We start from the raw sequence: 27,682 nt of genomic DNA, 5'->3' as shown, positions 1-27,682 counted from the left end.
TCTGAAGCCCCTCCAAGAGTTCGCCATAAGCTAGCCAGTGTTTACATAAACTTTTTTTGATAGCAGAGATATTCAAGCGTAATTTTGTGACTACATAGACTCGCGACTATAAGCTGACTTTGGTTCTGGTAGCAAGTATTGGCTTTCACACGAGTCGTTGCTTATTGTCATCCACAGCTATGTCTTACAAATTCAAGTACTCTTGTGGAGAGGGGTTCTATTTGTGGTCCACAGTCTTAGTGATGGAAACGACGGCATTGAATGTTGCCTGTTGAAGCGTAGAGATTCCGAGTAAATTTTCACAGAACGCAGGCTGGGCTGTCTCTTCACAGCGGCGAAAGTGACCCTTACACAATCTAGAGCAGATGTTACAGATCTCTTCTTGCGATCTCTGCAATTGTATCGGTTGTAGCGGGATGAACACAAGCGGACCATTTATACGTAATCTTGGAAATGTTATGATTGAGCTGGCATGGTCTTTATTCGGGGATTCTACTTGACGACATAAATACATTAAAAGAACCACTCGGGCAATACCTGTCGCGATCTCCAATAGAGCAATATTGAAATCAGGTTCAAGGCGGTGAAATGCCAGATGTCAACGCTCGTCGTCACAGTCAGTTCTGTTATTATCGCTGACACTGACAGCTGAGGACATTGGTACGGCTGCAGACAACCGCAATCTAGCCATCGCGTGCCGACGAAAGGAATCCGTGATCCCAGTCGCCCAAGCGAGATCGAACGATACATTCAGCCGGTGACCCAAAGTATTTGGAATTCTGGCGCTGTAGATGTAGAGCCACAACCCCTTGGCTAAAGCGGGAAGCACGTGATGCGGCTCTGCCCGCCTACTTAGTCAATGAAACTTGGTTGTCAGGGGTCAGTGCAAGACGATGACGCTAGTAGATTGCGGAGAATCTTTTTACAAAAGCAAGTTCCGAGTAGATGTGCTTGACTCAGTGTGAAAGGCACAGTAGCGCTATCCTTCCAGATTTCGATGCCACGGGTCGTTGGACAGACACACACACATCGTGGCACTTGCCAAGCAACGATTCCTGGTAGAGCGTCTGGAGTCGGAGTTTGGGGGATTTGGCTTGATTACCGCGTAAGATGGTGGTGTCTTGGGCGCAAGACTACAAGCTAGAAGTTGGAAGGACACTGGAAAAGTGAGGCAAGTGCAGGCAGCACACCGATCGGATACTGTCCATATACACGCAGCCGAGTGGGGACCAAAAGGATGATGGAGTGACGCTACACGAAAAGTTCGCCTGCTTGTGGCGCCTGTCGGCGTGGGCTGTCTTGCCGTTAGTGGAGATGACTGGGATTGAAGGGGAGACAAATACATACCAATTGAGTTTACTTCAAAACGGCATATGCAGCTTCCCACGAGGTGCAGGACCCTCGATCTGCATCGTGACGAAGATCGGATGTTCCCGCTCCGTTGGATGATGGTCTGATGTTTGCCGTTGTGATATGCCGCCCCCACGGCTATCAGGATTGGTCGGAAGATGGTTTTGATATGGCGCGATTGCCGATATCTCCAGTCGAAGCCACTTCTGTATACTCGTGTCGCACCAGATCCCCACGTCCTGCACCTCGCTTTTGCATCGACCCCGTGTTCGTCTACTAGTATTCGGTAATATGACGCAGCCAACTCTACACCTTGACCGCTTCTCCCTCAAAATAGACCCGATATTGCGGGCGACGGCAAGAGCCTTACTGCAAAGCACCTTGCTTCCGTTCCTCCGCCTCTTCCCAGACGCATCTATCACACATACAATCTCCACCAAGTGCTCCTGAAGCCCACTCTCGCCTGTCCTTGACTGACAGACGTACGTCGCAGTAGTGGCCAAACACCTCTTCATCCTTCTTGAGACCAGGCCCTATGCTCGGGTCTCTGCCCTTCCAGTCAACCAACTCCTCACGGGTCCAGAACCGCATTGAGCCACGCCACTCCCAAGCCACGTTTGGATCGCAGCTGTGATTCGCGAGGCACCACATCGGATGGACCGCGCTAATCTCAGGCCTTCCATCAAGACCCTGTCGTGCTGATGCTGTTCCGCGGAATTTCGCATACAGCGTGTTGAAGATCCAGGTATCGTAGCGCTGACTTTGCGTGAAGATGTTGATGTCCATCTTCTCTAGAACATGCAATGGCATGAGTACGTTACTCTTAAATGAAAAAGGTAGTGTTTGCGGTAGTCCCGTGAATGCGTCGCTTGAGCCACCTGAAGAAGCCGCTTGCCATGCAACATTTAGGTCTTGACCATGGTAGTCGCCCCAGATATACCGCACTTCCTTCAGCTCCAGAGGATGAACGTCTTGGGTTTCTGATAATGCCAGTGCGCGAACAAGTAGAAGGAAATAGAGATAGTCTGCTGCTTCACGTGCAGGTACCTTTCCCTGATCTACACTAACACCGCAAAGTGCAGGATGATAGTGGTCCTGTGCTAGGTCGTGACACTCCTCGCTACAGAAGAATACCTCGTCACACTCTTCACAGGATATTACTGTATCATCTCCGTTCGAAAGTGGTATAACACAAGCATCGCAATACGACTCATGAAGTCTTGATATGGCGGTAAGTAACGACTTTTCCTCTAGAACAGTCGAGCCAGGGGTTATGTCGTCCTTTGCAAATAAGCCCAGCTGCTTGGTATATCGGTTCTCCGGTGTTGTTCCATTGGAGATCAGGGTGGTGTTGAGTATAGGCAGTTCAGACGCCCTAACCTCTAGCCTCGGTGCAATATCCGCGAGCTCCTCATTGAGAAAGTCGAGGCACTCCTTCGAGAAGCGGTCTGGCTCATGGTGGTTCCAAGGGTATCGTTCGCGACGAACGAAACCTTTGTCCGGATACTCTTCTACATCCACATCCTCAGCAGACTCTCCTTCACGTTCAAAGTGAGACCGTAAGTGTTTCCACAAAGTCTTCTCGTGATCTTCGAATATCAGTTCTTTCGGAAAAGCCTTTCTCGCGCGAAAGATATACTCAGATGCACTGCGGAGACACCCGCAATCCAATAAACATCCAATCAGTATATCGTGACTGGATCAGTTAGCATCCCAATCAAAAGGTGCTCTCACCCCACAACTTCTTACATACGCGCTCTTAGACCATCGTGCTTGCGCCCATGCCAACACATCATCCTTCTTGAACGGGGCGGTTTTCGTCTCATCGTCTAGGTCCAGGTCTGCCATGCGCTCAGAGACGACATCCGTCCAAGCTGCCTGCAAAGCCTCTTCATGGTATTCGCCTTCTTCGACTACTTCATCTACCAAAATCAAGGCCTTATAAGCATCTCCTACGGCTAGGTCTGGGTATCCAAGTGTCCGGTATGCTTTTGCAAGCCCGAGACGGCATACTATGCTGTACGGTTCTTCGACTGTAGTGTCCTGGAGCGCCACCAAGTCTTCCGTTAGTTTTTCACGAACCGAGTTCCTCTCCTACTAATGTTAGATTGATCATCAAAACACACACACAATAGCACTTGCCTCCATTGCATAAGTAGATTTATTGATGTATGATTACTATGCTTTGTGATTTACTGAAACTTCTGCAAGATCGTGTGGGGGGCTGGATGGTTAGCGGTCGCGCTATCGATAGGTCGGGGCTAGCTCGGCCATCGCCACTTCCTCCACCAACACCCCTCAACATCTGTGTGCGACAAATCAGCCTTGCCATCAGCCGCCATCGGTTGTAACAAAGCGACCGAGAGGAGAGACGGTTAGAAATATGCTTCCGTCTGCAGCCGAACTCGTTGCGCGGTACCTGAGAGCAAATGGGTACACTCAGGTTACGTCATCCCTTCCTCGACTATAGGAAAGTGCTAACATTAAGCCAGACTTTGAACAGCTTCATGCAAGAAGCTGACCTACCTTCTGACACGGGCTCAGCTTCTGGTAGTACGATCACAATAGAGTCCATATTGCAAGAAAAGAAGACATTCGATCTCAGCCTAAACTTCGAGAAGCTTGGGGTCGACGATAGTGAGCGAGGATGGACCGTCCAGGCGCCTGTTGAGCCGAGAGTGGTGGAGTCGTTACCGAATCGTTCCAACATACTCAGTGTGTCGGTTCTCGATCTCATGCTACCATCAACGGCAGAGATCCAACAGTATGTGGCCGTCACTACGGCCGATCGTCAACTGCACCTGTTGGACCCGAGCTCACATGCGCTTGACTGTGTTCATACTATTTCCAGCTTCCAGGACTCACCAACTCTAGACGTCGTTCCAGTGGACTCCAGACGTCTACTCGTTGCTTCAATGTCTGGAAAGTTGACACTGTTTGATACAGCGGCCAACGAAGTATTGGAGCAACGTAAAGACCACTCGAAGTACTTAGTCAAATTGTCCACTTGGGCTTCGGAAGGCAGATCCATGCTTGTTGCTAGTGCAGGATGGGACGCTAAAGTAGTCCTATACCAAATCGATAGCAGCATTGAACACTCACGCCTGGGAGATCCGATAGCCACGTTGACATTACCGAGCATCCCTGAATCGACCGTATTTGTCAGCTTGCCGGGAGATAGTACGCCAGTCCTGGTTGTCGCCCGTAGAGACTCCACATTCCTACATTATTACGCTGTGCCGAGCCCAGAGTCACCAACGTTCACCTTGATCGGCAAGCAAAATCTCGCTCCACATTCCAATGCGTGGGTCGCATTTACGCCATCCGATGTACAGGTCTGCCCTACGAATCCATACCTTGTCGCGATCGCAACTTCTAGTACACCGCATATGAAGCTATTGATAGTAAAGCTTTTGCTTCCTCCTACCCGATCTTCGGTATCGGATACAGAAACTACTTCGGGACCGGATGGATCCTTGACACAAGCGTCGCAAGCCAGGGCTGAATTGCTCGTTGCAGACAAAGAAGAATCAGCTATACTAGTCAACGTTTCCACTCTAGCACCACAAACTTCTTACTCTACGCCGCGCCTAGTATGGCGTCCTGACGGCTCTGGAGTATATGTGAGCTCTGACGATGGAGTAGTTCGTGGTATTGAGACCAAGAGCGGAAAGTTGATCTCATCATTGAAGGCACATGAACCTGGATCAAAGCTACGATGCCTCTGGTCAGGCCAAATGGTAGGACCCAGCTCTGATCAAACAGACGTCAACAAGAAGGTCGAGTATTTGATCTCCGGCGGTTTCGATCAGAAGCTTATCATCTGGACCTCATGTTGATTTTGCTGTACACAACATCATCTTGATCAAGGGTACATAGCCTATTCAAGAACATGGAAACATCTATTCAACACTTGCAGTAGAGATAACAGTATCTAGTTCTGCGTTTACGCTAGCGCCTCATCGAATGCATGTTGCTGACTTAATCAGATATGATTCTGCGGTCAACGCCGTGTTCTATCCCACGGGACAGAACTAGCATGCAATTGAATTGGCTGTTCCGGATAATGTCACCTGCATCTTCACGTGCAGATGATGAATCACAGACAATGCAGCAAGGGCTGGGTATAGTGACAGGACCTGTAACCACGGCAGCACCCGAGGCACACTGCAGCGCTTCCATCAACATATGCACGTCAAAGCCTATCTCCAAGGGCAGACACTCTACTAAGAGTAATACGTCAAGCATATGTCTCATATACCGGATACAGAGATACTAATTCGTTTTTGATCTTCGAAGTCAGTGAACACGTGCTACCCCACGCCAGATGAAATTACTTTGCAACAGCCTCGACGATCAACTAGCGTAAATAGACGGTCAGGGCATATGATAGGCACGGTTACGAATTCCAAAAAAAGTTGATGACGCTGTGACCAAGGGCCGATGGCGCAGGGCAGTCCCGTTAGCGGCGTCAGATCCCGCATTACAGCCGCCACACAGGAGTTCGGGCGCCCACACCATGGATCCATTGTCAGCTCCAGATCGTGGCGCGGGGAAGCGGGAATCTTCCTACATGGCTCCATGCCAAAATGCGCGATCTGGTTGTTTGCCGACTAGGATACCTGGATCCTTACACTTACGATATCGGACACTATAGAGTATGGAGGACTCATGGTTTAAAAGTAGAAATAGAGATCTCGTCCTACATGATGTCTATCGCGATCCTCCGAATCGTTCTCCTTCTATCTTTCAACATACACAACTACTTTCAGACATTGCTCTAGCTTTTGGCTTCAGTTCGTTGCACAATCAGTTGTGATCAGCCATAGCTTCATAACTTCACACTGTGGCTACTTGCTGGTGTCAAAGATACCTCATCTGCAAATTTCCGTCTCCATATACGATAATGTCATACACAGTATCTCGGAAAGAAGGTGACGAAGACTTCTTGCTTGTCGTATCTGGCACTACACGTTATGCTCCCTACTTGACTGGGTGGCAAGAATTCAAGGATCATCTTCGCAAAGTGGTCAAAGAGCAGCCTGGGTGGGCTGATGTATACTCTAGTCAGGGTCAACGACGAGGCGAAATACAGGGCTGGTGTCGACTCAAGGACAGGGAAGATGCCGATGCAGTCTACAGTAGGTAGCTGGAGGGATGAAACTCAGGGAACATACGCTAACCTTCTTTGTAGAAGTCTACTACCGATCTAAAGGCATGCTGGTGCATGTTTGGGAAACCAGCCGTAAGGGTGATGGTTACCGGTTGATGCGCTGCAACTGCTCCACATTATTTCCGGAAGTACCGGAAGGAGGCCACTCGAATGGGCGTTGCGGCATCGACATCGGAAGAGTGCATCAGCTGGGTGGCGGCCGAGCGAGTACCACTACGGTGTCAACGCCGTATGGGGCCGGACAGTCCAGGTACCCGTATGCGATGCACCCGCAAATGCATGCCTATTCCCCACAGCAACTAGCATACGCCCCTGCCCCAGTTTACCCAGCTTATGCGTTGCCGACGTCACCAGTCTACTCGACTAGTACGAATGGAATGCCAGTGAATGTCCAGGGTGGAGCAGTCTTGACAGAAGCCCGCGGCATTTTCATTCGTAACTTGAGCTACAAGTGCACATCAGATGATGTGAATGCACTACTGTTGCAGACGGTCGGTTACGCCATTGATATACAACTTATGAAGGACAGCAGGACTGGTGTCTTCAAGGGTGTGGCAACAGCCAAATTTGCGTCGAAGGACCTGGCGCAACACGCGGCAAACACACTCAACGGACGAGAGCACATGGGCATGATCTTGCATGTACGCATGGATACGGATACCACCGTGGTGGGGCGAGCCGAACCCATGGTGGTCAATGGGTCGTACAGAGTAAGCTTGACGGAGACCATATGACAGAGCAAATTCTAACACATGACAGCCCTGATACTCTTTACAGAACTGAATTCGAAGTCGCCTTGGCGAATGACCATGTCGTTAGGAAATCGCTTGACATCTGGAGATGTTTTCGGCAGCACAAAAGAAATATAATGCGTAGTAATATAACAAGTTCGCACATTTGTTGTATGCGAGTGCGTTATTGGGGAGCATGCAATCCGCCGTTCAGGTTTGTTCCATGTGCTAAGAAACTAAAGCGAGCATGATAACGGAGCACTATCTCATCTTGGTAATATTGCTTAGCGTTCTATACACCAAGACGGCTTTTATCCGCACGATGTTCGGCTGGAGAGGCGCTGAACTAATTGGTTTCAGATTCTCGTGCATATTTCCCCATTTGATAAGTCAATTAACTTTGAACCTGGACAATGGTCCTACAGACTGCAACCGCAGATAAGCAAGCATACTATGCCAAGCTCTTTAGTGGTCATATCAACACGCTTTGCATGCGGCTCTATCCGACTATAGGACCATATACAGGCCAAATGACACATGTAGTCCTTTCTTAGCGTAAGCGCCAATGGCGGTTTCGCGTATCGATGGGCTGACTTTCATGTGATACCACGCTGCCATGCAGGTGGGCCTGGTGACCAGGTCTCCGGGTCTTCGGGTGGCCTAATCGGATCTGTCACCAAGCAGGCTGAAGACTAGATCGTCATCGTCAACAGCAGCGTTGGGATAGACTTTTCCAGCCCCCGAATTATGAATCGCGGTGTAAAATTGCTAGAAGATTAGATAGCGGATCAGCAAGCATGACACACGTGTTTTCACGGATTCTCCATAATGATCCCAGTAAAAGACTTACAGCCTATTCATGATTTCGACACTTGCGACAGTACGCCAATTGGCGCAATGCTGATCGCATCGCGTAGAAGAACGGTGTATGATGTCGAAGTGTTACAAATTCACGTCATTTTCTTGTGATATACGTGGTAATTTGCTGGTGCTATAGCGATTGGAACGATGCTGCGATGTCAACAACCCCACGCAAGACAAGGATACTCACTAGCTCAAATCGACATGTTCGTTTCGAGATCTCTTATTCTCAGCCCTTCCATCAGCGCAAAGCGCAACGTTAGATCATGGTCGGCGACCCGATCCCCACCAATGCCATGTGGTATGACATTATGGTTACTAAGTAGCAAGGGTTTGGTGCAGGATCGCACGTTCGCACGTTTCACGGCGTCCCAGGATCCACACGTTTTGTATACATCGCTAAGCGACGCTGTCTAGTGTCAGCAATGGCAAGATGTGGAAGATTTGCTACGAAGACCTCACCGGTAGAGTGAATCAAGCAAGTGAAGCGCACCACAGGGTGCAGTATTCTAAAGCAGCTAGACGGTGGGTGGAGCCGTGATCGAGTGACTTTTGCAGGAATTTGCAATCCCCAGCTGAACACCTCCAATCTCAACCTCCCATTCTCGTACACTCTTTGCTTTTGTAAGACCTCCAGTGCAGAAGGATCTGTTGGGTATGTCAAGGTGATCCAATTTTCCTAGCCAAACCACAAGCACACCTTGATTTTCAGGCGGATCACACATTGAGCGAGCGTATGACTAGAGCCTACTCCTTCATCCAGAGCTGGATTACGGTGTTGTGTCGCAGATTCGTTGTGTATCAAGATTATCCCATTTCCGTGTGGAGATCCAAGCCGACGAGCTCGCTGCGTCTTCAGCCGCCGATCTAAAATCTCCGCTGTGGGTCTTGCAGATGGGAAAAAGCATAACGTCCAGCTTGTTCAAGGGTGTCTACTACCGCCGGCAAATAATAAGTTCTTGTATCGTTGACGTTCATTTTGTCGTTAATCCGGGCCAGGATATAGGACCGATTGCGGGCCGCTATTGGTACGACACCACAACACACGTGTAGCACGTGGTTAGAACACAGTAGTCAGGAAGCAAGCCACAACATCCTCTCGCTACGGCCCGTTGAGCAGACCGATGCAGTACGACACAAGATACTAAGATCATTGGATAGCTAGATCGGACTTCAGTGTCCCATTTGCAAGCTGAAAGCGCAATCCTGAGGCTTCATTTGCTACCATTACTAGACTCTCCAGCCTTTCTTCTGCGTCCTCACAGTAACCATCCAGAGTACCACCAACCAGCAGGTCCCGAGCATCAGGCACACACCACTCCACACCTGCACACCAATGAAATTGGTCCGCCCATTCGTCTTCTTGAGCAAAGCCCCGGCGATCGGCGCACCAATGAGCGAAGCAATACTAGACACACTCCAGCTCATACCAAGCCTAGTACCCAACCGCGAAAGATCCGGCGTGATGTTGGCAAAAGCAGCAGATGGCACCGTAACGAGGGCCGCTGAGAAGAAGCCTGAGTCACTGTCAGCCAAGATCCATGATGCTATGTGTCAGTAGTGTCGTTGACGAGTAGCGAAAAGAACATACCCCATAGTATACTAAAAGCAATGAACGTCTTCTCCGTCTCAATGCTGATCCAGCACAACGCTAATACCCCACTCGAAAACGCACAAAGCGCCCATGTAACAATCGCGCCCAGAAAATGCGCCAACACGCCACTGACTAGTCTGCCGAAGAAACTCCCTGCGATGGCCAGCACTAGCATATACAGCGCTGTGCTTTCATTACTACCCAGCCGCTCACGCGCATATGTCGGAATGTAAAAATACGGTACAATATAACCCAGAAAAGTGCTGAAAGAGCATGCGGTGAAGATAAGGAAAAGGCGGTCGTGGAGTGCGGTTTTGTCGAAGAGAGCGCGACGCTTGCGTTTGTGTTTGAGCCACGCGGAGCCGGAGAGGAGAGCGGGGATGGAAAGGAGAGCTGCGGCTAAGGCAACGAACCCTATGGCGCGAATAGCCCAAGGGAAACCGGCAGTTCTAACAAGGTGATCAAACATGATAATGTAGATCACACCACCTGATTTGATATGTTGTTAGCTCGCCGTCGCATCTAGGTTTTCTTTTCTGGCCTTCCAATTTTTTCTCTCCGCACAAGGAAGGGCCTGGATTGACGAAACAAGCAGGAAAAATACATACCAACGGCAATCCCACTCATGACAATTCCCAGCGCGACCGCCCTCTTCTTACTAAACCAAACGCCCACCATAGCCAGACTAGGTATATACAACAATCCTGCGCCCAATCCCATACAAAGACCCTGGCTCAAGAAAACCTGCCAGTACTTTGTACTCAAGCTGAGCATCATAATACCCAGCACAACTAAAACGTTGCCGACTAAGAGCATACTGCGGAAGTAACCGAGATCGAAGAGCGGGCCTGATAGAACGCCGATGACGATTAGGAGCCAAGCTTGTACGGTACCAATCCAGGATATTGCGGATGGTGAGGAGGATGGGAGGAGGGTGGTGCGGTAGTAGGTTTGGAAGGCGCCGTACGTTAGGGTAAAGCCCCTGGTGTGGTTGTTAGTGTTAGTTATGGTTGTCCGTGATGGCTGTATGCAACTAAGGGGGCGAGCGTGATCAGAGCGAAGTTTGACGTACCAGATGTTGATGTATATCATGAATCCTCCAAAGACCTTCAGCCAAGCGTGAAGCCCACCATCTGGAGGTGGAGGAATGGCGGACTCTGTGGTCATTGTTGATCGAGCATCTATTTGCGCTTCCTTGTCCTCCACTGGCTCATGGTTTTGCACTGGTTCGTTTTGTTGATTGAGCTCATTGGGGATGGAAGATGAAGGCCGGCTGATGTCTTCTTGAGAGACCGCTTTGTCTTCGATAGCATGTTTCTCCTCCACATCTGATTGAGACATCATGTGAAACTCTCGACGGTCTCTGATTCCTCTTCCGAGCCCCCTTGCGCGATCTTTTATCGTTGCTTCTGGCTATTCCGATGTGTAACACTTGTTATGAGTGTTTCTCCTCCCATGTACTTTCGAGTGGTACCGGTTGTAGGACTACTCCGACTCTTGTCCGATTCCGACTTTTGAATGCCGAGTTATGCACTTTTTTCAAAGATCCTGGATAGGTTGGTAAAATGGTCTGGTGGCCCGATTATCGAGTGTGTCGTCTCAGTCTGGAAATCAAGGACAAAGAGTCATAGTCAACAAAACGCGAAAAGGCAACACGGCATATGCAGATCATGAACGCAGAATTTACGCGCGGGGACTGCCACCGTCTAAATATCCCCACAAACTCCCTTGGTAGGCTGCACCATTTAACGGTGACGACTGCTAAGCGTTCTTTTCCCCCTTTGGTTGTGTTAGTTTACGTGCGGGGATCGCGTTTAGCTACCGAGGTCGGGAATATGCAACGACCTTTTGTGGCGTTTGACAGCACTAGCATCACGAAAGTGGCACACAAGAAGGCGTGCTTGGAGATGAGTATTGTAAGCAACATGGAGTTGCTGTAGATTTGTTGATCTGTCAATACTGCATGAGTATCGCAGTAGTATATGTTGACTGCATAAGTGATACTTGCAGACTTGAACCGCGTAGGGTGCATTACGGGTTGTCGATGAAAGGCAACTATAGCTTGCAAGCGTTGACGATGTTGCAAACGCCGACTTTGCAACCGCAACTTGTCCGAGTAGTTTGTTGCATCTTCGGAAGGCATGATAAGCTATGCCTGGCTTCCAAAACGCGTCAACTGTTCACGCGGCTGGATTGTTAGAAGGCGCGGATGCCAGGGCGGATGGATGTATTTTGATGGCGACTTCAGAGCTTTCGGAATGAATGTTTACGCGAAAGCTTCGTTATGTGAGCCCAAATAGCGATGATATGCAAAGAATAAACCGCGAAGAGACGATGAGGAGTCCGTGTAGAGAAATGAGCTTTGAATTGATATATCCGTGATGTGTCTGAAGAAGCGACAATCGCAGATGGTCCGGCAAATTGGGTAAAATGTAGTCCGCAAAAATATGTTATACAAGGAGTGCGCCGTTGCTGTCCAAGCTCTTCAACCGATGTCCGAGTGCTGTCGCGGGATCGAAGTTCCGTCTTCGAAGTCGCTCGCTCGTCGGCCGCTCATAGGTCAAACCGGGAAAACCATCGAAACCGCGTTATTATGCTCAAGCTGTTGGCTTCGCAAACTTGGCCTTCCTGGCCTCAGCGGCCGCCCTGTCCTTCTCGCTCATCCAGCTGCCGCCGGCGCCACCACCACCTGTCTTGTTCTCGCGAGGACGGTTGTCCCTGCTGCGAGGCCTGTTGTCCCGACGTCCTCCACGACCACCAGAGCGACCTCCCTCGCGACCTCCCTCGCGTCCTCCCTCACGGCCTCCTTCGCGGCGCTTGTTGCTAGCAGCATCTTCACCGGCACCCTCTCGTCGGCGCTTCTCGCGGCGCTCTGGGAGAGCCTGGTCGAGACCAAGGGGAGCCGCGGCCTCTCCGAACTTCTTAGCACGCTCCAACTTCTTGAGGCCCTCGTCATCCTCGAGCTTTGTGCCAAACTTCAACGCACGCTTCTTGCGCTTCTCGATCTCTTCGTCGAGGTTGGTGGCAGCGAGGCCTCTTGAGTAATCGGGAGTGGGCTCCTTCTTCTCTTCTGGCTTGGGCTCTTCGGTGGCAGCTGCGGCGCCTTCGGCGGGTGGCTCGGTGGTCAGATCGTCGGTTTGCGCAGGGTCGATATCGGCGACTTGGTTAGGTACGGCTTGTGGGTTTGGCGGCTGGCCTTCACCTCCGGCGTTTGCGACAGTCTCTGCGTTAGGAATAACGGCCTCTGCTGTCACCGTGGTGGTGGCAGCTGGCGCAGCAGCGGCATCATCGGCTTCGTCGTCCCAGTCAATCTCGTCTTCGGCGCCAGCAGCAGGCTTCGCGCCGGCCTTCTCCGCGTCGTTCTTCTGTAGACGCTCAACCATCTCTGCCTTCTTGCCGGTGTGGGGCAGCTTGCGCTCTTTGAGAAGCGCCGACAGCTCGTCGTTCTTCATCTTTGAGTAGTCCGACATGGTTGCGCGTGTGGTTGTGATAGGAAGGTGAGTACCGGTGGTAAGCTCGACGCGACAAGGGGCGCGTAATCAACGAAGCTGTAATGTGTCCGGTTGCGCGACGAGTGTCAAGATGTCAATCAATGTGGTTTCGTGCGTCGTGCGACAATGGGGGAAAGAGAAGAAGAAAAGGGGCGCGCGGTGGTTGATAAAGGCGCTGGCTGCGGTCGAAACAATGGCTGCGGTCGGATTGTCCATCGAGGATCAATCGAGTGAGAGAGCTACGACCACATGCGCTAGGCTACTTTCGGCGCCCCGCAATTGACCCGCCAAACCCTGTCTGTTATTGTGTCTCAACCTTACCGTCAATCACCCTCACCTCATGCAGCACGCGCTCAGAATAAACTTCGAAGATAAACAAGTGCTTTGTATCACAATACGATCGCTCGAAATCTATAAGACACATTCATCCACAAGTATTATTAACAACGGTACCACAATCAGGCCTTCTTAGCCTTGAAGACGCGTTTCAGCGTATTGCCCAATCCAGGACCAGAATACAAATAAAAGCCAAGTGTGAACACAGCCACGTTGAACGTGGTGTAAACAATCAAGAAGCCAAAGTTCCTCCAGCGGTCGTCGTATGACATGTTCAAAGCACCAAGATACACATCCGCGACGGCGAATTGGCAGAACTGGCAGTCTTGATTGGCATCCGGGTTGTACAATGTCGCCATGCTCGCATTCGCAAACGCGCCCGCGTACTCGCCGCACGTCTGTCCCTGAGGAGGCTGGAAGACGTTGGTCTCGGCTACCGTGCATTGAACCGGAACATCATGCACACCGGTAGACATCATGGCTGAGACGAGCCATGTAAAAGGACTGACGTAGTAGGCGAAATGCCAAAACCCGACGAGTTGCGAAAGCGGTTGGAGTACTCCGCTGAAAGCGAGAATGAACGTGTAGAAGAGAATGGTCAACATGGCGGCTGTTTCGGCATTGGGTGTGACGACGGCAAGTGCCTGCGAAAAGGTTGCGTGATAGATCTGGTAGACGCTGAACACGAGGTACATGAATGCGCCTCGCCCGTCAGATATGTCGCGCCACCAGCCCACGGGGAAGTACCAGCAGAGAAAGCACATGCTTGAAATGACAAAGTTGAAGGGTATCTCCACGAGTACGTTTGCCACTACGAAGACGCTCCAGTGGTACATGTTCGAGTGCTTTTCGCGGACATCGTATATCTTCCGGAGTTCGATGAGTCGAGGCTGGACAAGAACCATCAAGATAAGACAGAGAAGCAGGATCGTGAAGACTGAGAACACTTTGTTCTGTAGGCCTTGCACGGAGTTTTGTTCTTTGTAGAAGGTAAAACCCATGAACAGCCCACCAATGATGTTGATAGCAAGCTTGCTGTTGATGTAACCCGGCGAGCGCCATTGCTGCACGAAAAGTCGCTTCTGCACGAGGAGGTATTGTTGCCACCAGCTCGTCGCAAACTTGCGCATCGGAGCGCTGGAATTCTGGGCAGGATTGGAGCGGCCTAATGACTCGAAGTGCTCAATGCGTTCGGTAACAGCACTGCGCTCCATGGATGATTGCCACACTGAAGGCCAATCGAGTGTTGCTTGTCCCGTGGCGCCTGCTCCAATTTGTTCGAGAATGTACTCGGCTGGGTTTGCGCCTTCTGGGCACCTGGGTGCACCGTAGCTAGCAAAGTAGTCGAGAACTGTTTGTGAGTCTCTGCCCAGATCTCCAAAGTAGACGGTCTTTCCACCCCGTGCTAACAATAGCAGTCGGTCAAATTGTTCGATAAGAGTAGCAGAAGGCTGATGAATGGTACACAGAATTGCCTGGCCTGCATTGGCAAGATCTCGGAGCAGTTGAACGATGGACCACGCTGATTGAGAGTCAAGGCCAGATGTCGGCTCATCAACAAATATGAGCAACGACGGCCGTGCGACAAGTTCAAGCCCGACCGTAGTACGCTTTCGCTTCTCTGCGCTGAGTCCTTTCCCTGGAATGCCAATTACGGCTTCAGCGAAGTCATCCAGACCAAGAATTGAGATGATGTTCTCGACGTAGGCGTACTTTTCTTCCAAAGATACTTCTTGTGGTTGACGAAGAGACGCAGAGAAACGGAAAGCCTCGCGGACTGTCATCTCAGCCATATGGATATCTTGCTGCTGTACATAGCCAGTGCGTTGCTGGAACGAGGCATCCAAGGCAACGCCGTTGATCGTTGGATCACCAGTTACAATACCCACTCCGCCAACACGCTGTGCGAGTACATTGAGTAGGGTGGTCTTACCCGCTCCAGAAGCGCCCATAAGTGCCGTCAGTGTACCAGGCTCAACAAAGCCTTCAACATCGGACAGCAATCGACGTGTAGTTCCTTTAATGTCGATGTCGTAGTTGAGGTGTTTCCAAGAGAAGACATCTTTGCCGCTTTCGATACCTGGCGTACTCCCATCAGTCGCAACCTTCTCATCAGTGTCAGATGTACCAGCTGCACCGCTTTCCGTGTCATGAGGCTTTGCTGTAGCCCAAGGCGAATTCTTCCGAAAGACCATCTGAGAAGTGCCATTAGACGACTTCATGAACTCGGTCGTCGCAGCATAAATAATGGTAAATGCTAGGAAGAAAGCGATCGATATGCCGAGGTTGCGCCACACATGGTCATATGAGTAGCCATGCGACAAAGCGATATACTCGTCTCCGACTACGTACGGGACACCTGGTCTAGCTCCGATAACGGCACAGACTTGGTTCTGTGTGTCCACATTCTCATACCCAGGGCCAGACGGGATTAGCTGCTGGCAAGGTGCCTGCCGTCCATGAAACTCGATGGCCATGAGGGCTTCGATGGTATAGTAGATGGGATTGATGTAGGAGATCCATTTGAACCAAGGATGCATCGAAGGACGGGGGATGACGTATCCTCCGTACATGGCCAGCGGGAGAATGGATAGTCCAGCCACAGCTAACGCTATGTCCACAGTCGAAGTGAATGCTGCGATGATGCGAAACCAGGCAGTCATGGTTACCGTAGTAAGGTAGGTAAAGACAACGAAGAGGAAGAATGGACCGGCTTCCTTCTTCAGACCAGCCATGAAGTAAACAATGACCGTGAACAGCATGATGTTGATGATCTTGATTGGATATTGCGAAATCATTGTAGCCAGAGCATCGATGTACGGGTGGTACATGCTGTAGGCATGATGTTTCTCAACAATCGGTCTCTGCGAAAATTGCGCGACGATTTCAGCAAAATTGATGATGATGTTGAAGAGGACAATGAAGAAGATGATACCGCCTTTAGAAAAGAATCCGCTTGTTCCAGGATCAATCTGATAGAACATCGACCCCATGATCAACGGGATGATGAGCATCGTCGCTGTGATAGCCGTAAAATAGGCATACTCTCCTTGGATCCGTTGAATGGCTCGTTTGAAAGTCGTGGTGAACTGCATGCCAAGGTTCAGAGTGTATGGCGAGTATACGCGAGTAGCGGGGGCTCTTTCAGCAGATCGCACGCTCTTGAATCGGTTCAATTCCTGACTCTGCATAGAACCGACCGTGTCGAGATGTTCTTCGATCGCCAGCCTCAAGTTGCGATAATCAGCACTAGCTCTCCATCGATCCTCAAACTCTTGCGCAGTACGTGGAACTTGGTTCTCGCAGCCTTCACGCACAACTCGTGCGCTTGGATCTGTTATAGAGACCAGGAACTCCGCAACAGTCTGACGAGAGGGGCAGAGGAAGCCCATAGTTTCGAAGAAACCTTTCGCTGCGTGCACGTCTCCGAAGTAGATCTGACGACCCTCATGAAGAAGCAGCACTTTGTCGTACGTGCCAGCCAGTGAATCGCCTGGCTGGTACAAAGCAGATATGGATACGTTATTGGTGAGGTCGGTGGCAACACGCAGCGCTCTGGCGAAGTCTAAAGATGTTGAGCTATCAAGACCTTTTGTTGGATTGTCCCAGCAGGTCACGCAAGCTCGAGTAAGAAGCTAATTCACAGTCAGCATTGTGAGCATTATGATGTCTGTTCCAACAAGACCTACCATTTCAGCGATTGAAACTCGACGCCTCTCGCCTCCAGATACACCTCGTACGAAGTCATTGCCCACGCGGGTCTGGGCTGTGTGTCTTAAACCGAAGATTGCCATGAGGATGTTTTTGATGCCTTCGATGTACTGCTTTCGTGAGACACCGTCCATACGCATCCGAGGTGTCTTGGTACTGGCTGCAAACTCCAAAGTTTGAGAAACCGTAAGATAGGGAAAGTGGTGGTCGATGGCGTCGTTGAAGGTCAGCATACCTGCGAATCGCTTTCGCATGGTCTTAAGATTGATACCGCTGTAGCTGATAGATCCAGACCATTTCCGGTAGCCTTCGATCTGTCCAGAGAGCATTCTCAACAACGTCGTGCAACCACTGGATGGAGGCCCAAGGACCAACATCATCTCGCCAGGAGCGAGTATTCCGTCGATATCATGGAGAACCCTTCTCTCTTGCGGCTTCTTCAATGAGTTGCGGATCATAGTAATGAGATTGGTGAAGAGGGACAGTGCGTCTTGCTGTGTAGCCTTGCCGACATCGTCGCCGTATACGGAGACATCCTTCCACGCGAGCGTCACATGTGGTGACAGAGGCCCTGCGCCATCCCGTTCTCCTCGATCAATAGCAATTGCAAGCGTCCTTTCCAGAGTCCAGTTTGGGTCATCAACGTCAAAAGGGTCGATTTTCCGGTCTGGGTCGTGTGCAGCCGAGATACGTCGAACAAGGCGCGCGACTGCAGCAGGTGAAAGAGATTCTTCGTTCTGATCATTCTGAGGGGCAGAAGAGGTGATTGTTTCGTCATCTGTATCATCGGAGGTGTTGGGTGACATGGTCAGCTCCAGGGTGATGGTACAGCGATGGCAGGATGCTCGATCTGGTCGAACGACCAGATCTATATATCAAACTCTTACTCATCGCATCCATTGCTCTCCTTGCTCATCGGTAATGACGAGAGAAAGTCAACTCTGAACTTGTTTCCATGTTTTCGGAAGGAAGTTCGCATCTCGGTAGCCGCGTAAGGCTAAAGCGGGTCTATCCGAACGCTATCAATGCACCTCCTCGGCTCCGAGCTTTATGAAGACGCCATCCCTCGTTCTTTTACGCACCCGAAGTCTTCCTGCATGTTCAAAGCCTTTCTTCGAGAACTATGGATTTCGGCGGTAAACTAATGAAAACATGCGATCCATGCAAAACTCGCAAAGTTCGTTGTGGTGGCATCGGTAGGTCGCTGATTACTGATCCACCCTTTCATCCTCAGAAGTGTGATACTGATAATTGAATAGGACATCCAGGTGCTACGAAGTGTCTCAACTGCGCTCGAAGAAACGAGGTCTGCAACTTCAGTCCTGTCCGCATACGGAAGAGACGATATGCATCAAGCTCGCAGCAAGAATCCGTCATAGGCTCCGCAAAGAAAGTGGACTCCGAACTTAGGGACGAGTCGGAGATTCACCACGATGGTCATAGCTCGTTCGGAGGCATGTCAAAGTATGACGGACTCCAAGAGTTGTACGTAGATAGGCTTCTATCTGCTCCCGATCAAGACAATGCGCTCAGTGCGCAGAGTCCGAGCCTGCAAGATCTCGGTGTTTTCGGTAAGTTCGGATCATAAACCAGTTCTTGTTTCTTCGCTGTCAGCTTACCAAATTCCAAACAGGAAGCGAGTACAGTCTGACGTTCTTCCCCGAGGCTCGACTGAAGGAGCTGGCCATCCGTCTTGGTCATGACCGCGTATCACATGCTCGGGCGAAGGTGACCAATATCATTGGAGAGCGAATGAAAACTATCGAGCGAGTACCTGCTCCTGCGCCAGACTCCGATCGTATCCGTGTGTTTGATATCGAAAAAGAATACATCGCGACTTGCATTCAAGGTAAGTTCGTAAACGTCTGGTGTTCACGTCCGTGGTTGACCGTATAGCCTATTTTGAGCATGTCGACCCGATTCATCCATTTCTCGACAGGCGGCGATTCGAAAGCATCGCTCTCAGTCCGAATCTGAGCGACAAACTCGCCAGCGACAAGTCGTGGTCCGCACTGTTTTACGCTGTTCTCGCTCTGGGCTCGCAGTACCACGATGGAGGTAGCTATGAGCCTACAAAGAGCGGAAGCTGGCGGTTTTTTGGCACGGCTCTAGCCATCTTTCCAGATCTGTTGATTAGCAGAACCACATTGAACACGGTTCAAGCACTGACAGCCATGGCAATTTTTGCCTCGAATCTTTCGTGTCTGCAAATCGAATACGCCATGGTGTCAGAAGGAGCCAAAAAGGCACAAACACTAGGGTACAACAGATCGACGGCTCCTGGTAACGATGAACGGAACCGCACATTCTATGTTCTTTATTTCCTTGAAAAGAACATGTCGTTCAATATTGGCAGATGCTCTACTATCATGGATTCGGACATCAGCAGTGCTATCCCAACTCAGCCGTTATTGTGCAGCGGCACGTCGTTTGACTGGACTCGTGCGTCTATCCGGATATCACGACTCCTTAGTCGCATATACGCATCTCTGTTCTCTGTCAGTGTACGAGGTAGACCGAAAGCCTACTACAATACGACCATCTACAACCTCAAGTCCGAGCTGGGAGCATGGGCAAAGACGATACCCATGGAGCTTCGGCCAGGGCAACCTATACGGCCGTATACCCAGACCACGCAAATGATTGATATTGGTATACGGCTCCATTATTTGTACCATGGCACCATGTTGCATCTTGATCGTACTGCTCTCCAGATGGAGGATGAGTCTGATGCTCGGTCTGATTTGGTGGACGGCATTATGCGTACAGCGCGGACGGTGCTCGAGCTCACAAAGTTTATCGATATGCAGCCTTACACACCTATTTGGTAAGTTTGAGTATCCTTGCTCGTGTGACAGTTGTTGATGATTTGCAGGGTTCTTGCCAGCGTTCCGTTGGCTGCTTATCTTGTTCTTTTCGACATGGTCATAGATAATCCGACCCACCCAAAAACCACAGCCAATTTGGCCTTGCTCGATGTTGGCTGTGGTCATTTCAGTGGCTTGGAGTACGCTTCGCAGGGAACACTCCCAGGGTCCATCGCATCGGAGTTCACACAGATAGCGCGAACTTATGTGCGGGCGCAAAACGACTCTGAGAAGAATAGCCACCCAAAATCGTCTGCCATGTATGCCGAAGGTGTGGCCCCGATTGAGGGGCCGCAGGAAACAACAGTCGCTGAGGCGCCATCAGCTTTTCCTTCATACGCGGATTTGCAGCCATTCCCTCTAGGATGGAATCTTCGGAATGACGGTGGGACAATGCTCGACGGCGAGTCGCTGGACTTGTTCGGCTCGTACTATCCGCTCTGGGATGAGGGTGCGGCGTACAACACGATGAACCTGTAATTGTATGTAAAATTAGTTGTATAAGTAGCATTGATAGACACTAAGTCAGTAGTCGCTTGAGTAGGTCAATATATTTGCTTGCGAAGAGCAAAACATGATGCATCGGTTCAAGGAGGTGAAGCGAGAGGTGAGGTGGATCGCAGGTCCATTTGAGGCATGCGAGAACGAGGGTCCGAGCTGATGCGTCATCGGCTATCGGCGGCGGGCTTTCTTTCACTAACAAAAGTCGCAGACAGTCTCTCAAGCATCAATCACGATGCCCTCATGTTCATAGCCCGGACACGCACGTGCTGGTTGCGCGCTAGACCAATTGCCCGCCTTCATCACACAGCCGCCACGATGGAGAAGCGCGACTATGCGGTATGTTTCTAGCAATGTGCGCATGGATTGGGCTGACCATCGTAGGCTGCGGTTGCGGCGCTGAACACGCTTCAGTCCAACTTCTCCATAGTCGATGCGATCCGCAAGTCGGGTCGCGGCATGAACAAGCAGGCGATACCGGAGATGATTGAATGGTGTCGCAAAGCTGGATATGAGGTGTGCGGCTCCCGAGAACCCCACCTGAGGATGGTGACTGATGACATGTCCAGCCCTCAGAATTTGACAGGCTGAAGCCTATACACATCGCCGGAACAAAGGGAAAGGGCTCGACTAGTGCCTTTATCTCATCTATCTTGTCGCAATACGCGACCTCCAGCGATGCGCAGACTCCACCCTCGAAGATCGGCCTCTACACCTCCCCACATCTGCGATTCGTACGTGAGCGCATACAAATCGACAATGAGCCAATATCAGAAGAGAAGTTCGCCAAATACTTCTTCGAGGTATGGGACAAGCTGGAGGCAGCAGCGAAGACCGAAAATGCGCCCGCAGACGTGCCCACAAAGCCAGTATACTTCCGCTATCTGACCCTTATGGCGCTACATGCGTATCTGAAGGAGGGTGTGGACTCGGCTGTTATTGAGTGTGGCATTGGCGGCGAATTTGACAGCACCAACATCTTGACAAAACCCACTGTCACAGCCGTCACGAGTCTAGGGATAGATCATACCGCGATGCTCGGTTCTACACTTCCAGAGATAGCCTGGCACAAGGCAGGAATTTTCAAAGAAGGCAGTGTCGCATTTACGGCGTGTCAAAAGGACGAAGCCATGACCGTTCTGGAAGAACGGGCGGCAGAGAAGGGCACGAAGCTACACACCATCGACATACATCCGGCTCTAGCCAACAACGAGATCAAGCTTGGGCTAGGTGCAGCGTTCCAGAAAATCAATGCGTCCGTGGCAATAGCTGCTGCTGCTGCACACCTGCGAGCACTGGGCCACACTTCGGTGCCCGACCCCACCGTCGTTCCCCATATCGAACTCCCTTCCGAATTTATTCGCGGCCTAGAGCAAGTGCGATGGGCTGGCAGATGCGAGATAAGACGCGAGACCAACGTTGCATGGCACATCGACGGAGGGCACACAATGGAAAGCATCGAGGTTACTGGAAAGTGGTTCGCGGAGCAGATCAAAATTGCTACATCCACCGCTACCTCGCAATCCAAGGTTCCTCGAATCTTGATCTTCAACCAACAAACCCGAGACGCAAATGCACTTGCCAAAGCTCTATACACAGCTCTGCAGAGCGGTATCACGTCTGGATCGCAGTCTCCTTTCACACATGTCATCTTTACGACCAATCAAACCTTCAGCGAAGGGTACAAGCCTGATCTCGTGTCGATGAACACCAACCAGCAGGACGTAGATACATTGGCCGTGCAGAAGGCGCTCGCGAACACGTGGTCTGATATTGACAGCACTGCAGAAGTGCATGTGCTACGTACAATCGAAGAGGCAGTCGGAACCGCACGAAAGGTGGCGCAAGACTATGCCAAGCAGGCGGGGGCCGATGCTGAAGTTATGGTGTTGGTAACTGGAAGCTTGCACCTGGTTGGCGGTGCGCTTGAAGTATTGGAAACAGCCAAGGCGCAGTGAAAAGTGATACCCATAGACACCAATGATACGAGAACGCGCTTCAACATGCGCTAAGAAATGTTCGGAAGCGACCGTGTGGGCTACCCGTCACATGTCCATTGGAGCAACTAATGCAACGTTAAAACAATCGTGGCTGTCCTGCAGGTCGCGTGCTCACATGCCAACTAAAGAAAATGTTCTTTTTCAGAACTACTCGTCACATAATAGCGTCTATTATAAGATGCTGCTGACTCGTGGCGCTCATCAATAGGTCTGAGTCAATCGATGCCCAGAATCGCATGTTGTAGTCAGCAGTCGGAGTACCACATGGTCCAGACTAGCTATTGGTGCCATTACCCCAGAAATTTCCGCATCGGTAAAGTTTGCACGTCTTGGTGCTCATGGCTCTACGGGAGACATCGGGTTCGATCTTCTTGAGAGTCTCCACCGGCCGCGCATCGTTACGTGCTGGGCAAGCCGAACACCCGATTCCAGTAATTGAGGTGGTGATGAGAGCGAGTATGGCTTTTTGTACAATTTTGAAACACGGAGTTTGACTGGAGTAATGGCGGCTGTACTACAGACCCATCAAAAGATCCAGCACCCGTTCGGCCGTCTACGCGTGGCGGAACTGGAGATCGGAAGGTCTTGGCACTTGGCCCCAGCATGTGATTGGGCAATAACACTCGCGGAAGAGCCGCTAACCGACCACAGTGACCACTACTAGTTCCTTCAGATGTCATATCTCCCGACTATTCCCACCGTTACTGATCGATCTCCACGTCATCCTCCAAACGTATCAACCCATCGTTCGCGCTCTACCGACTAGATTGCTGTCACTACTACAAAACGCACCTTCTATCGTCTCCCTGTCTAGAAAGGAGGGCTTGGCTACCGAGGTCCCAAGATGAACTGCCCTTCCAAAACCGATGAGGACGTCCTTTGGCATCCGGAATGGAATCAGAGTCCGCCACGCTTCGCTGCTGATCTGACGACTTGTGAGGACCTAAACGGCATCGCGAATGCAAGGGAATTAGGAGAAGCAGACCGGTTGCGCAGCGGCACACAGAGTCTCCGGCGCTGTGGAATCGATGATTCTAATGCTCAAGAGATGGAGAAGAGACCGCCGAACATTACGGGCGAGGGTGTCAAAGGGTCCCCAAACGGTATGTTGCAGTTTTCCGATAACTCGGAAATGAAGGTTGCGATGCTGACTCGTCTGAAGGACCTTGCACCCGAACAACCAGACATGTGAGCGAGTACCAAGGTGGCCTCACCGCCACTATCATCAGCTGGTCAAAGTGGCTAGTATCGGTACTGTGTACTTCAATTTTGATTTCCTGGGCTAGCGGCAACCTGTCTGCCCCCAAATTTTTCTTGCCCAAAGGTAAGATGGAACAACTCGTTTTGCGTCAAAGCGTCACTACTAATAACGAATTTCAGATCAATCATTCCAACGTCTCCCCAGGCGAAGTACCTGCGAAGATGGCAAAGCGCAGCCCGACTACGATCTGGGTCTGCATGTCGCTGGTCTCTTCATTATTCTTTTCGTATCCGGCACTGGATGTGCCTTCCCAATGCTCGTACTCAAATTCCCGCGGCTGCGCATTCCACCTGCCTTCCTTTTCGGCGCAAAGCATTTCGGTACTGGTGTCTTAGTCGCGACCGCATTTGTCCATCTACTCCCCACCGCTTTTGGTTCACTGAACGACCCATGTCTGTCAAGTTTCTGGACAACTGACTACCAGGCTATGCCAGGCGCTATCATGCTAGCTAGTGTGTTTTTCGTCACATTGATTGAAATGATCTTTTCTCCGGCCCAGCATGTCTGCGGTGGTAACGAGGGCGCGGAGGCTGTGTCTCGCCGAAAGGAAGAGCCAAAGCACGAGGCTACTGAATCACCGGCTCCACCACAACCAGCAATGCAGAGGACGTACTCCGAATCTAGCATGCGAGTCCGAGATCTAGGTGTCTTGCGTGGAAGAGTTGGGAGCATCAGTAGGACACTCTCCCGCTACCGCGAAGACGGCCAAAGACTTGACGCGATTGAATCTGTTGGTGGGTCTGCAGCAGAGATTCCAGGCGCTCATAGCAAGGAAGACAGTGACGAGTATGCTATCGAACAGGACCAAGAAGCTGGAGACCACAACCACGTGCTCACACCCGAGCAAGTCCACAAGAAAGCCATTATGCAAGTTTTTCTCTTGGAAATGGGTATCCTGTTCCACAGCATCTTCATCGGAATGTCGCTTGCCGTTTCCGTTGGTAACGACTTCACCGTGTTGCTCATTGCCATTGTCTTCCATCAAACTTTCGAAGGCCTCGCCCTCGGTGTACGTATCGCGGACATCAACTGGAAGCCCCGCGCTGCACAGCCCTGGCTCATGGCTCTCGCATACGGTTGCACTACACCAGGCGGCATGGCAATCGGCATAGCAACTCACACCCTGTACTCTCCCGACTCTGAAGTTGGTCTTCTCGTCGTCGGCATCATGAATGCTATTTCCGCGGGTTTCCTCGTCTACGCAAGTCTTGTGGAACTCATGTCGGAGGATTTCTTGAGCGATGAGAGTTGGAAGGTGCTCAGGGGAAAGCGCAGGGTGTATGCGTGTTTGCTTGTGTTCTTGGGAGCCTTCCTCATGAGTTTGGTGGGGGCTTGGGCGTAGAGAGGTGATGTAGTAGACGCGATGGTAGGGGCAGCATTGAAATCGGATGAAGACCCGTTGGGAAGAAGGGGGGTAGAAGATGGAGGTGGAAAAGGGATACCGGATGGAGGAGAGGGAACACAAGGAACCTGGAGGACGAAGCGAACAAAATGTAGATGGACCTGAGGCGAATACACCCTTTTAACTATCGTTACACTCATTGTAGGGTCGTGTTTGCAATGATTGGCCGCAGGATGGGAGAAATTATGTATGTTCAGAACCTCTGACTATATATACAAGAAACAGAGTCGATCGCTACCGGCCACTACAGCACAACCACTGGTAGCCATCATAGTGAGCAATAATCTTTCGTTCAGACACCACGGATGCAGTGTAGTCTCCACTACCTCATCACACACTCCGCCATGAGATGGCACATTGGGAATTCCGCCTCGCCCTTCCCTTGCGTAAGCACACTCCCTCTGGGCGCCTCCGCATCCAGCGTCCTGCTCATAACCAGCAGCCCCTTGGTCCACTCACTCCAACTGACCACGCCATTTTGCACCCTGATTAATGCCTTCTCCTTCGAGTCCCCAATGGAAGGAACAGCAAGAAACCTTGGGTGAGGATGCGTTGGCAGGTGATACTCATGTGCCGTCATCTTTACTTCCCTCATGAATTTCTTAAATTCAGGATCCCCGCTGCCGTTGTTGAAGAGAAACGTGTTCAATCCAAACTTGTGCTCAGCAAGCGCATTTTGGATTGCGAACGAATGTTCCAAGCATAGACCCACGCTCACAGACCCCCGTTTCCTCTTCACCTCCGCATCCATGAGTTGTGTCAGACATACCACCATATCAAGTGGTATCTGACCTGCGACCCTCTTTCCTTTCTTACTTTTGAGCGCTCCGTCAACTGGTTCCCATAGTATTTGGATATCGTATCTCGCCACCTTTTTCAGCCATGGGAAAGATTTGGCCAGTTTGTTCAGATGTGTTGAGATTTTCTTGTTCCAATCTACTTGCACGAAGTTGTTGACGCGTCCGTGGAAATGTACTCCAATTTGAAGGGTAATCGCATTGCTGAGGAGGTGCGATGAGTATTCTAGACTTTCGGGGAAAGTGGCCCGTGGGAGCGAGAGCAGGGAGGTTGAGCCATGGTGTGTGGGGATGAGGTTGATGGTCGTATGTTTGCAGGTGAATGTTTTCAATCCCAGAGGGAGGTGTGAGTTTAAAGATGTTGAGTCGGAAGGGGGAATGGAAAGGTAGGAGTAGATTTCGTTGCGGAGCTCAGGTGGGAGGTTGGGGAAGAGAGGAGTTGCCAAGGGCATGCTGGAGGCCATATCTGATCGTTTTCGGTGAAGCTTGGAGCGTTGCAGGCGGATACCTGGATTTCCAAATGCTCGATAGGATGGGCCGATAGTCGCGTTGCTGACTTCAAATTGCTGGTATCGAGTCCGGCAGAGTGAGATATAGATGCGAGACGCGGACTAGGTCGTGATACCACCGACGGACCAATCTTCAAGCAGAAGTTGGGTGACCACAGCCGAGCCTATTGGCTTGAAGATACTATAGTAATTGTCCGAGTGAACGCGAGATCACGTGACAGCGTAGCCTGTTGCCCCAGGTGAAAGCAATGACCAGGAACGCTCATACCATGTCAGCTTTGCTTCTGCCATGCTTCAAGGAACTCTATACCTTTGACAAAAACTATTGCTATTGGTACTTGTAAGAAAGTAAAAATCTGGACAAGAACAATTTTTCCGTCCGAAGTGGTGCTATTCGGCAGCGGCTCGGCACTTTGCGCTTTTAGGTAGCGGCGACGATGGTGGATCGGGTACTAATATATGTATGCGGGTCTCTCGTTATGGGTTCATCTTCTCGTTTTAGCTCTTTGTGTCCAGGATAGTCCGCGGACGTTGTTCGACCCTTTGATGGCGTTTTCTGAGGAAGGTAGACAGAGAAGACTGCTGTGGACAAGACATACATTTTGAGTTTGACCTGACGCGCAGGTTTGAAGATGGGCTTATACCATGGTATGTATGCCAGATAGATCGGACGTTCCACGGTCAACTGTGGTTGAGTTTTGACAATAGCGTTGCTCAACCATTATGGTGCAGAGTTTGCAAGCAAAGTAAGACTACATGCTGTTGGTCAAGATGTTGGTGGTATGTAAATGTCACTGCAACTAGAATGTGAGCATCGATCGCAGTAGGTGCAGAAGCGTCGTTGTTATACCTCTGCTTGAGTCATCGAGTATTGATGAGTCTCCTGGTTAAAGATGGCTGCGCCACCCGTCTGACAGCCCCCGTCTGTGCGTATGCTCATCACCAATCACAGCATACTTGGTCAGGACGTGTGTACAGACAGCTACGGCCATGACTTGGAGCCAGTATAGGTATCGCATTTTACTACATGCAACATATAGAGTTATCGTTAAGCGCCCAAAACTCCTGCCCAAATGAACGCCGGCCCAAGCTTTTGAT

General features: G+C 50.7%; 10 protein-coding genes across 10 annotated transcripts; 5 read left to right on the top strand and 5 right to left on the bottom strand.

The window, feature by feature from the left end:
* Nucleotides 1–1,716: 1,716 nt before the first annotated feature.
* On the bottom strand, nucleotides 1,717–3,198 carry AA0111_g9052 (hypothetical protein; the record flags this gene model as incomplete). The annotated part of the gene is made up of 2 exons (XM_028655568.1): nucleotides 1,717–3,046; nucleotides 3,104–3,198. The coding sequence occupies 2 exons, from the start codon at nucleotides 3,196–3,198 to the stop codon at nucleotides 1,717–1,719; spliced, it is 1,425 nt and encodes a 474-aa protein (XP_028503369.1).
* Nucleotides 3,199–3,733: 535 nt separating this feature from the next.
* AA0111_g9051 (hypothetical protein) lies at nucleotides 3,734–5,189 on the top strand (the record flags this gene model as incomplete). Its single annotated transcript, XM_028655567.1, has 2 exons — nucleotides 3,734–3,793; nucleotides 3,843–5,189. 2 exons carry the CDS (start codon nucleotides 3,734–3,736, stop codon nucleotides 5,187–5,189), a joined length of 1,407 nt encoding a protein of 468 aa, XP_028503359.1.
* Nucleotides 5,190–6,256: 1,067 nt separating this feature from the next.
* AA0111_g9050 (hypothetical protein) lies at nucleotides 6,257–7,288 on the top strand (the record flags this gene model as incomplete). The annotated part of the gene is made up of 3 exons (XM_028655566.1): nucleotides 6,257–6,491; nucleotides 6,545–7,233; nucleotides 7,283–7,288. The coding sequence occupies 3 exons, from the start codon at nucleotides 6,257–6,259 to the stop codon at nucleotides 7,286–7,288; spliced, it is 930 nt and encodes a 309-aa protein (XP_028503348.1).
* Nucleotides 7,289–9,345: 2,057 nt separating this feature from the next.
* Nucleotides 9,346–11,050, bottom strand: AA0111_g9049 (hypothetical protein; the record flags this gene model as incomplete). The annotated part of the gene is made up of 4 exons (XM_028655564.1): nucleotides 9,346–9,632; nucleotides 9,707–10,198; nucleotides 10,318–10,691; nucleotides 10,782–11,050. The coding sequence occupies 4 exons, from the start codon at nucleotides 11,048–11,050 to the stop codon at nucleotides 9,346–9,348; spliced, it is 1,422 nt and encodes a 473-aa protein (XP_028503455.1).
* A 1,256-nt stretch (nucleotides 11,051–12,306) lies between these two features.
* Nucleotides 12,307–13,179, bottom strand: AA0111_g9048 (hypothetical protein; the record flags this gene model as incomplete). The annotated part of the gene is made up of 1 exon (XM_028655563.1): nucleotides 12,307–13,179. One exon carries the CDS (start codon nucleotides 13,177–13,179, stop codon nucleotides 12,307–12,309), a length of 873 nt encoding a protein of 290 aa, XP_028503456.1.
* A 479-nt stretch (nucleotides 13,180–13,658) lies between these two features.
* On the bottom strand, nucleotides 13,659–18,053 carry AA0111_g9047 (Brefeldin A resistance protein; the record flags this gene model as incomplete). Its single annotated transcript, XM_028655562.1, has 2 exons — nucleotides 13,659–17,171; nucleotides 17,226–18,053. The coding sequence occupies 2 exons, from the start codon at nucleotides 18,051–18,053 to the stop codon at nucleotides 13,659–13,661; spliced, it is 4,341 nt and encodes a 1,446-aa protein (XP_028503330.1).
* Nucleotides 18,054–18,370: 317 nt separating this feature from the next.
* AA0111_g9046 (hypothetical protein) lies at nucleotides 18,371–20,594 on the top strand (the record flags this gene model as incomplete). Its single annotated transcript, XM_028655561.1, has 5 exons — nucleotides 18,371–18,383; nucleotides 18,507–18,818; nucleotides 18,881–19,096; nucleotides 19,144–20,074; nucleotides 20,123–20,594. The coding sequence occupies 5 exons, from the start codon at nucleotides 18,371–18,373 to the stop codon at nucleotides 20,592–20,594; spliced, it is 1,944 nt and encodes a 647-aa protein (XP_028503331.1).
* Nucleotides 20,595–20,933: 339 nt separating this feature from the next.
* AA0111_g9045 (Folylpolyglutamate synthase) lies at nucleotides 20,934–22,573 on the top strand (the record flags this gene model as incomplete). The annotated part of the gene is made up of 3 exons (XM_028655560.1): nucleotides 20,934–20,954; nucleotides 21,000–21,131; nucleotides 21,185–22,573. The coding sequence occupies 3 exons, from the start codon at nucleotides 20,934–20,936 to the stop codon at nucleotides 22,571–22,573; spliced, it is 1,542 nt and encodes a 513-aa protein (XP_028503328.1).
* Nucleotides 22,574–23,459: 886 nt separating this feature from the next.
* AA0111_g9044 (hypothetical protein) lies at nucleotides 23,460–25,218 on the top strand (the record flags this gene model as incomplete). Its single annotated transcript, XM_028655559.1, has 3 exons — nucleotides 23,460–23,718; nucleotides 23,778–23,939; nucleotides 23,996–25,218. 3 exons carry the CDS (start codon nucleotides 23,460–23,462, stop codon nucleotides 25,216–25,218), a joined length of 1,644 nt encoding a protein of 547 aa, XP_028503329.1.
* A 382-nt stretch (nucleotides 25,219–25,600) lies between these two features.
* Nucleotides 25,601–26,539, bottom strand: AA0111_g9043 (hypothetical protein; the record flags this gene model as incomplete). The annotated part of the gene is made up of 1 exon (XM_028655558.1): nucleotides 25,601–26,539. The coding sequence occupies one exon, from the start codon at nucleotides 26,537–26,539 to the stop codon at nucleotides 25,601–25,603; it is 939 nt and encodes a 312-aa protein (XP_028503332.1).
* Nucleotides 26,540–27,682: the final 1,143 nt, after the last annotated feature.

Source organism: Alternaria arborescens (genome assembly GCF_004154835.1).
Source record: "Alternaria arborescens strain FERA 675 chromosome Unknown contig_24, whole genome shotgun sequence".
Classification (NCBI taxonomy): Eukaryota; Fungi; Ascomycota; class Dothideomycetes; order Pleosporales; family Pleosporaceae; genus Alternaria; species Alternaria arborescens.
Note: the sequence above shows the minus strand (reverse complement) of the source record. Positions and strands in the feature narration are given on the sequence as shown.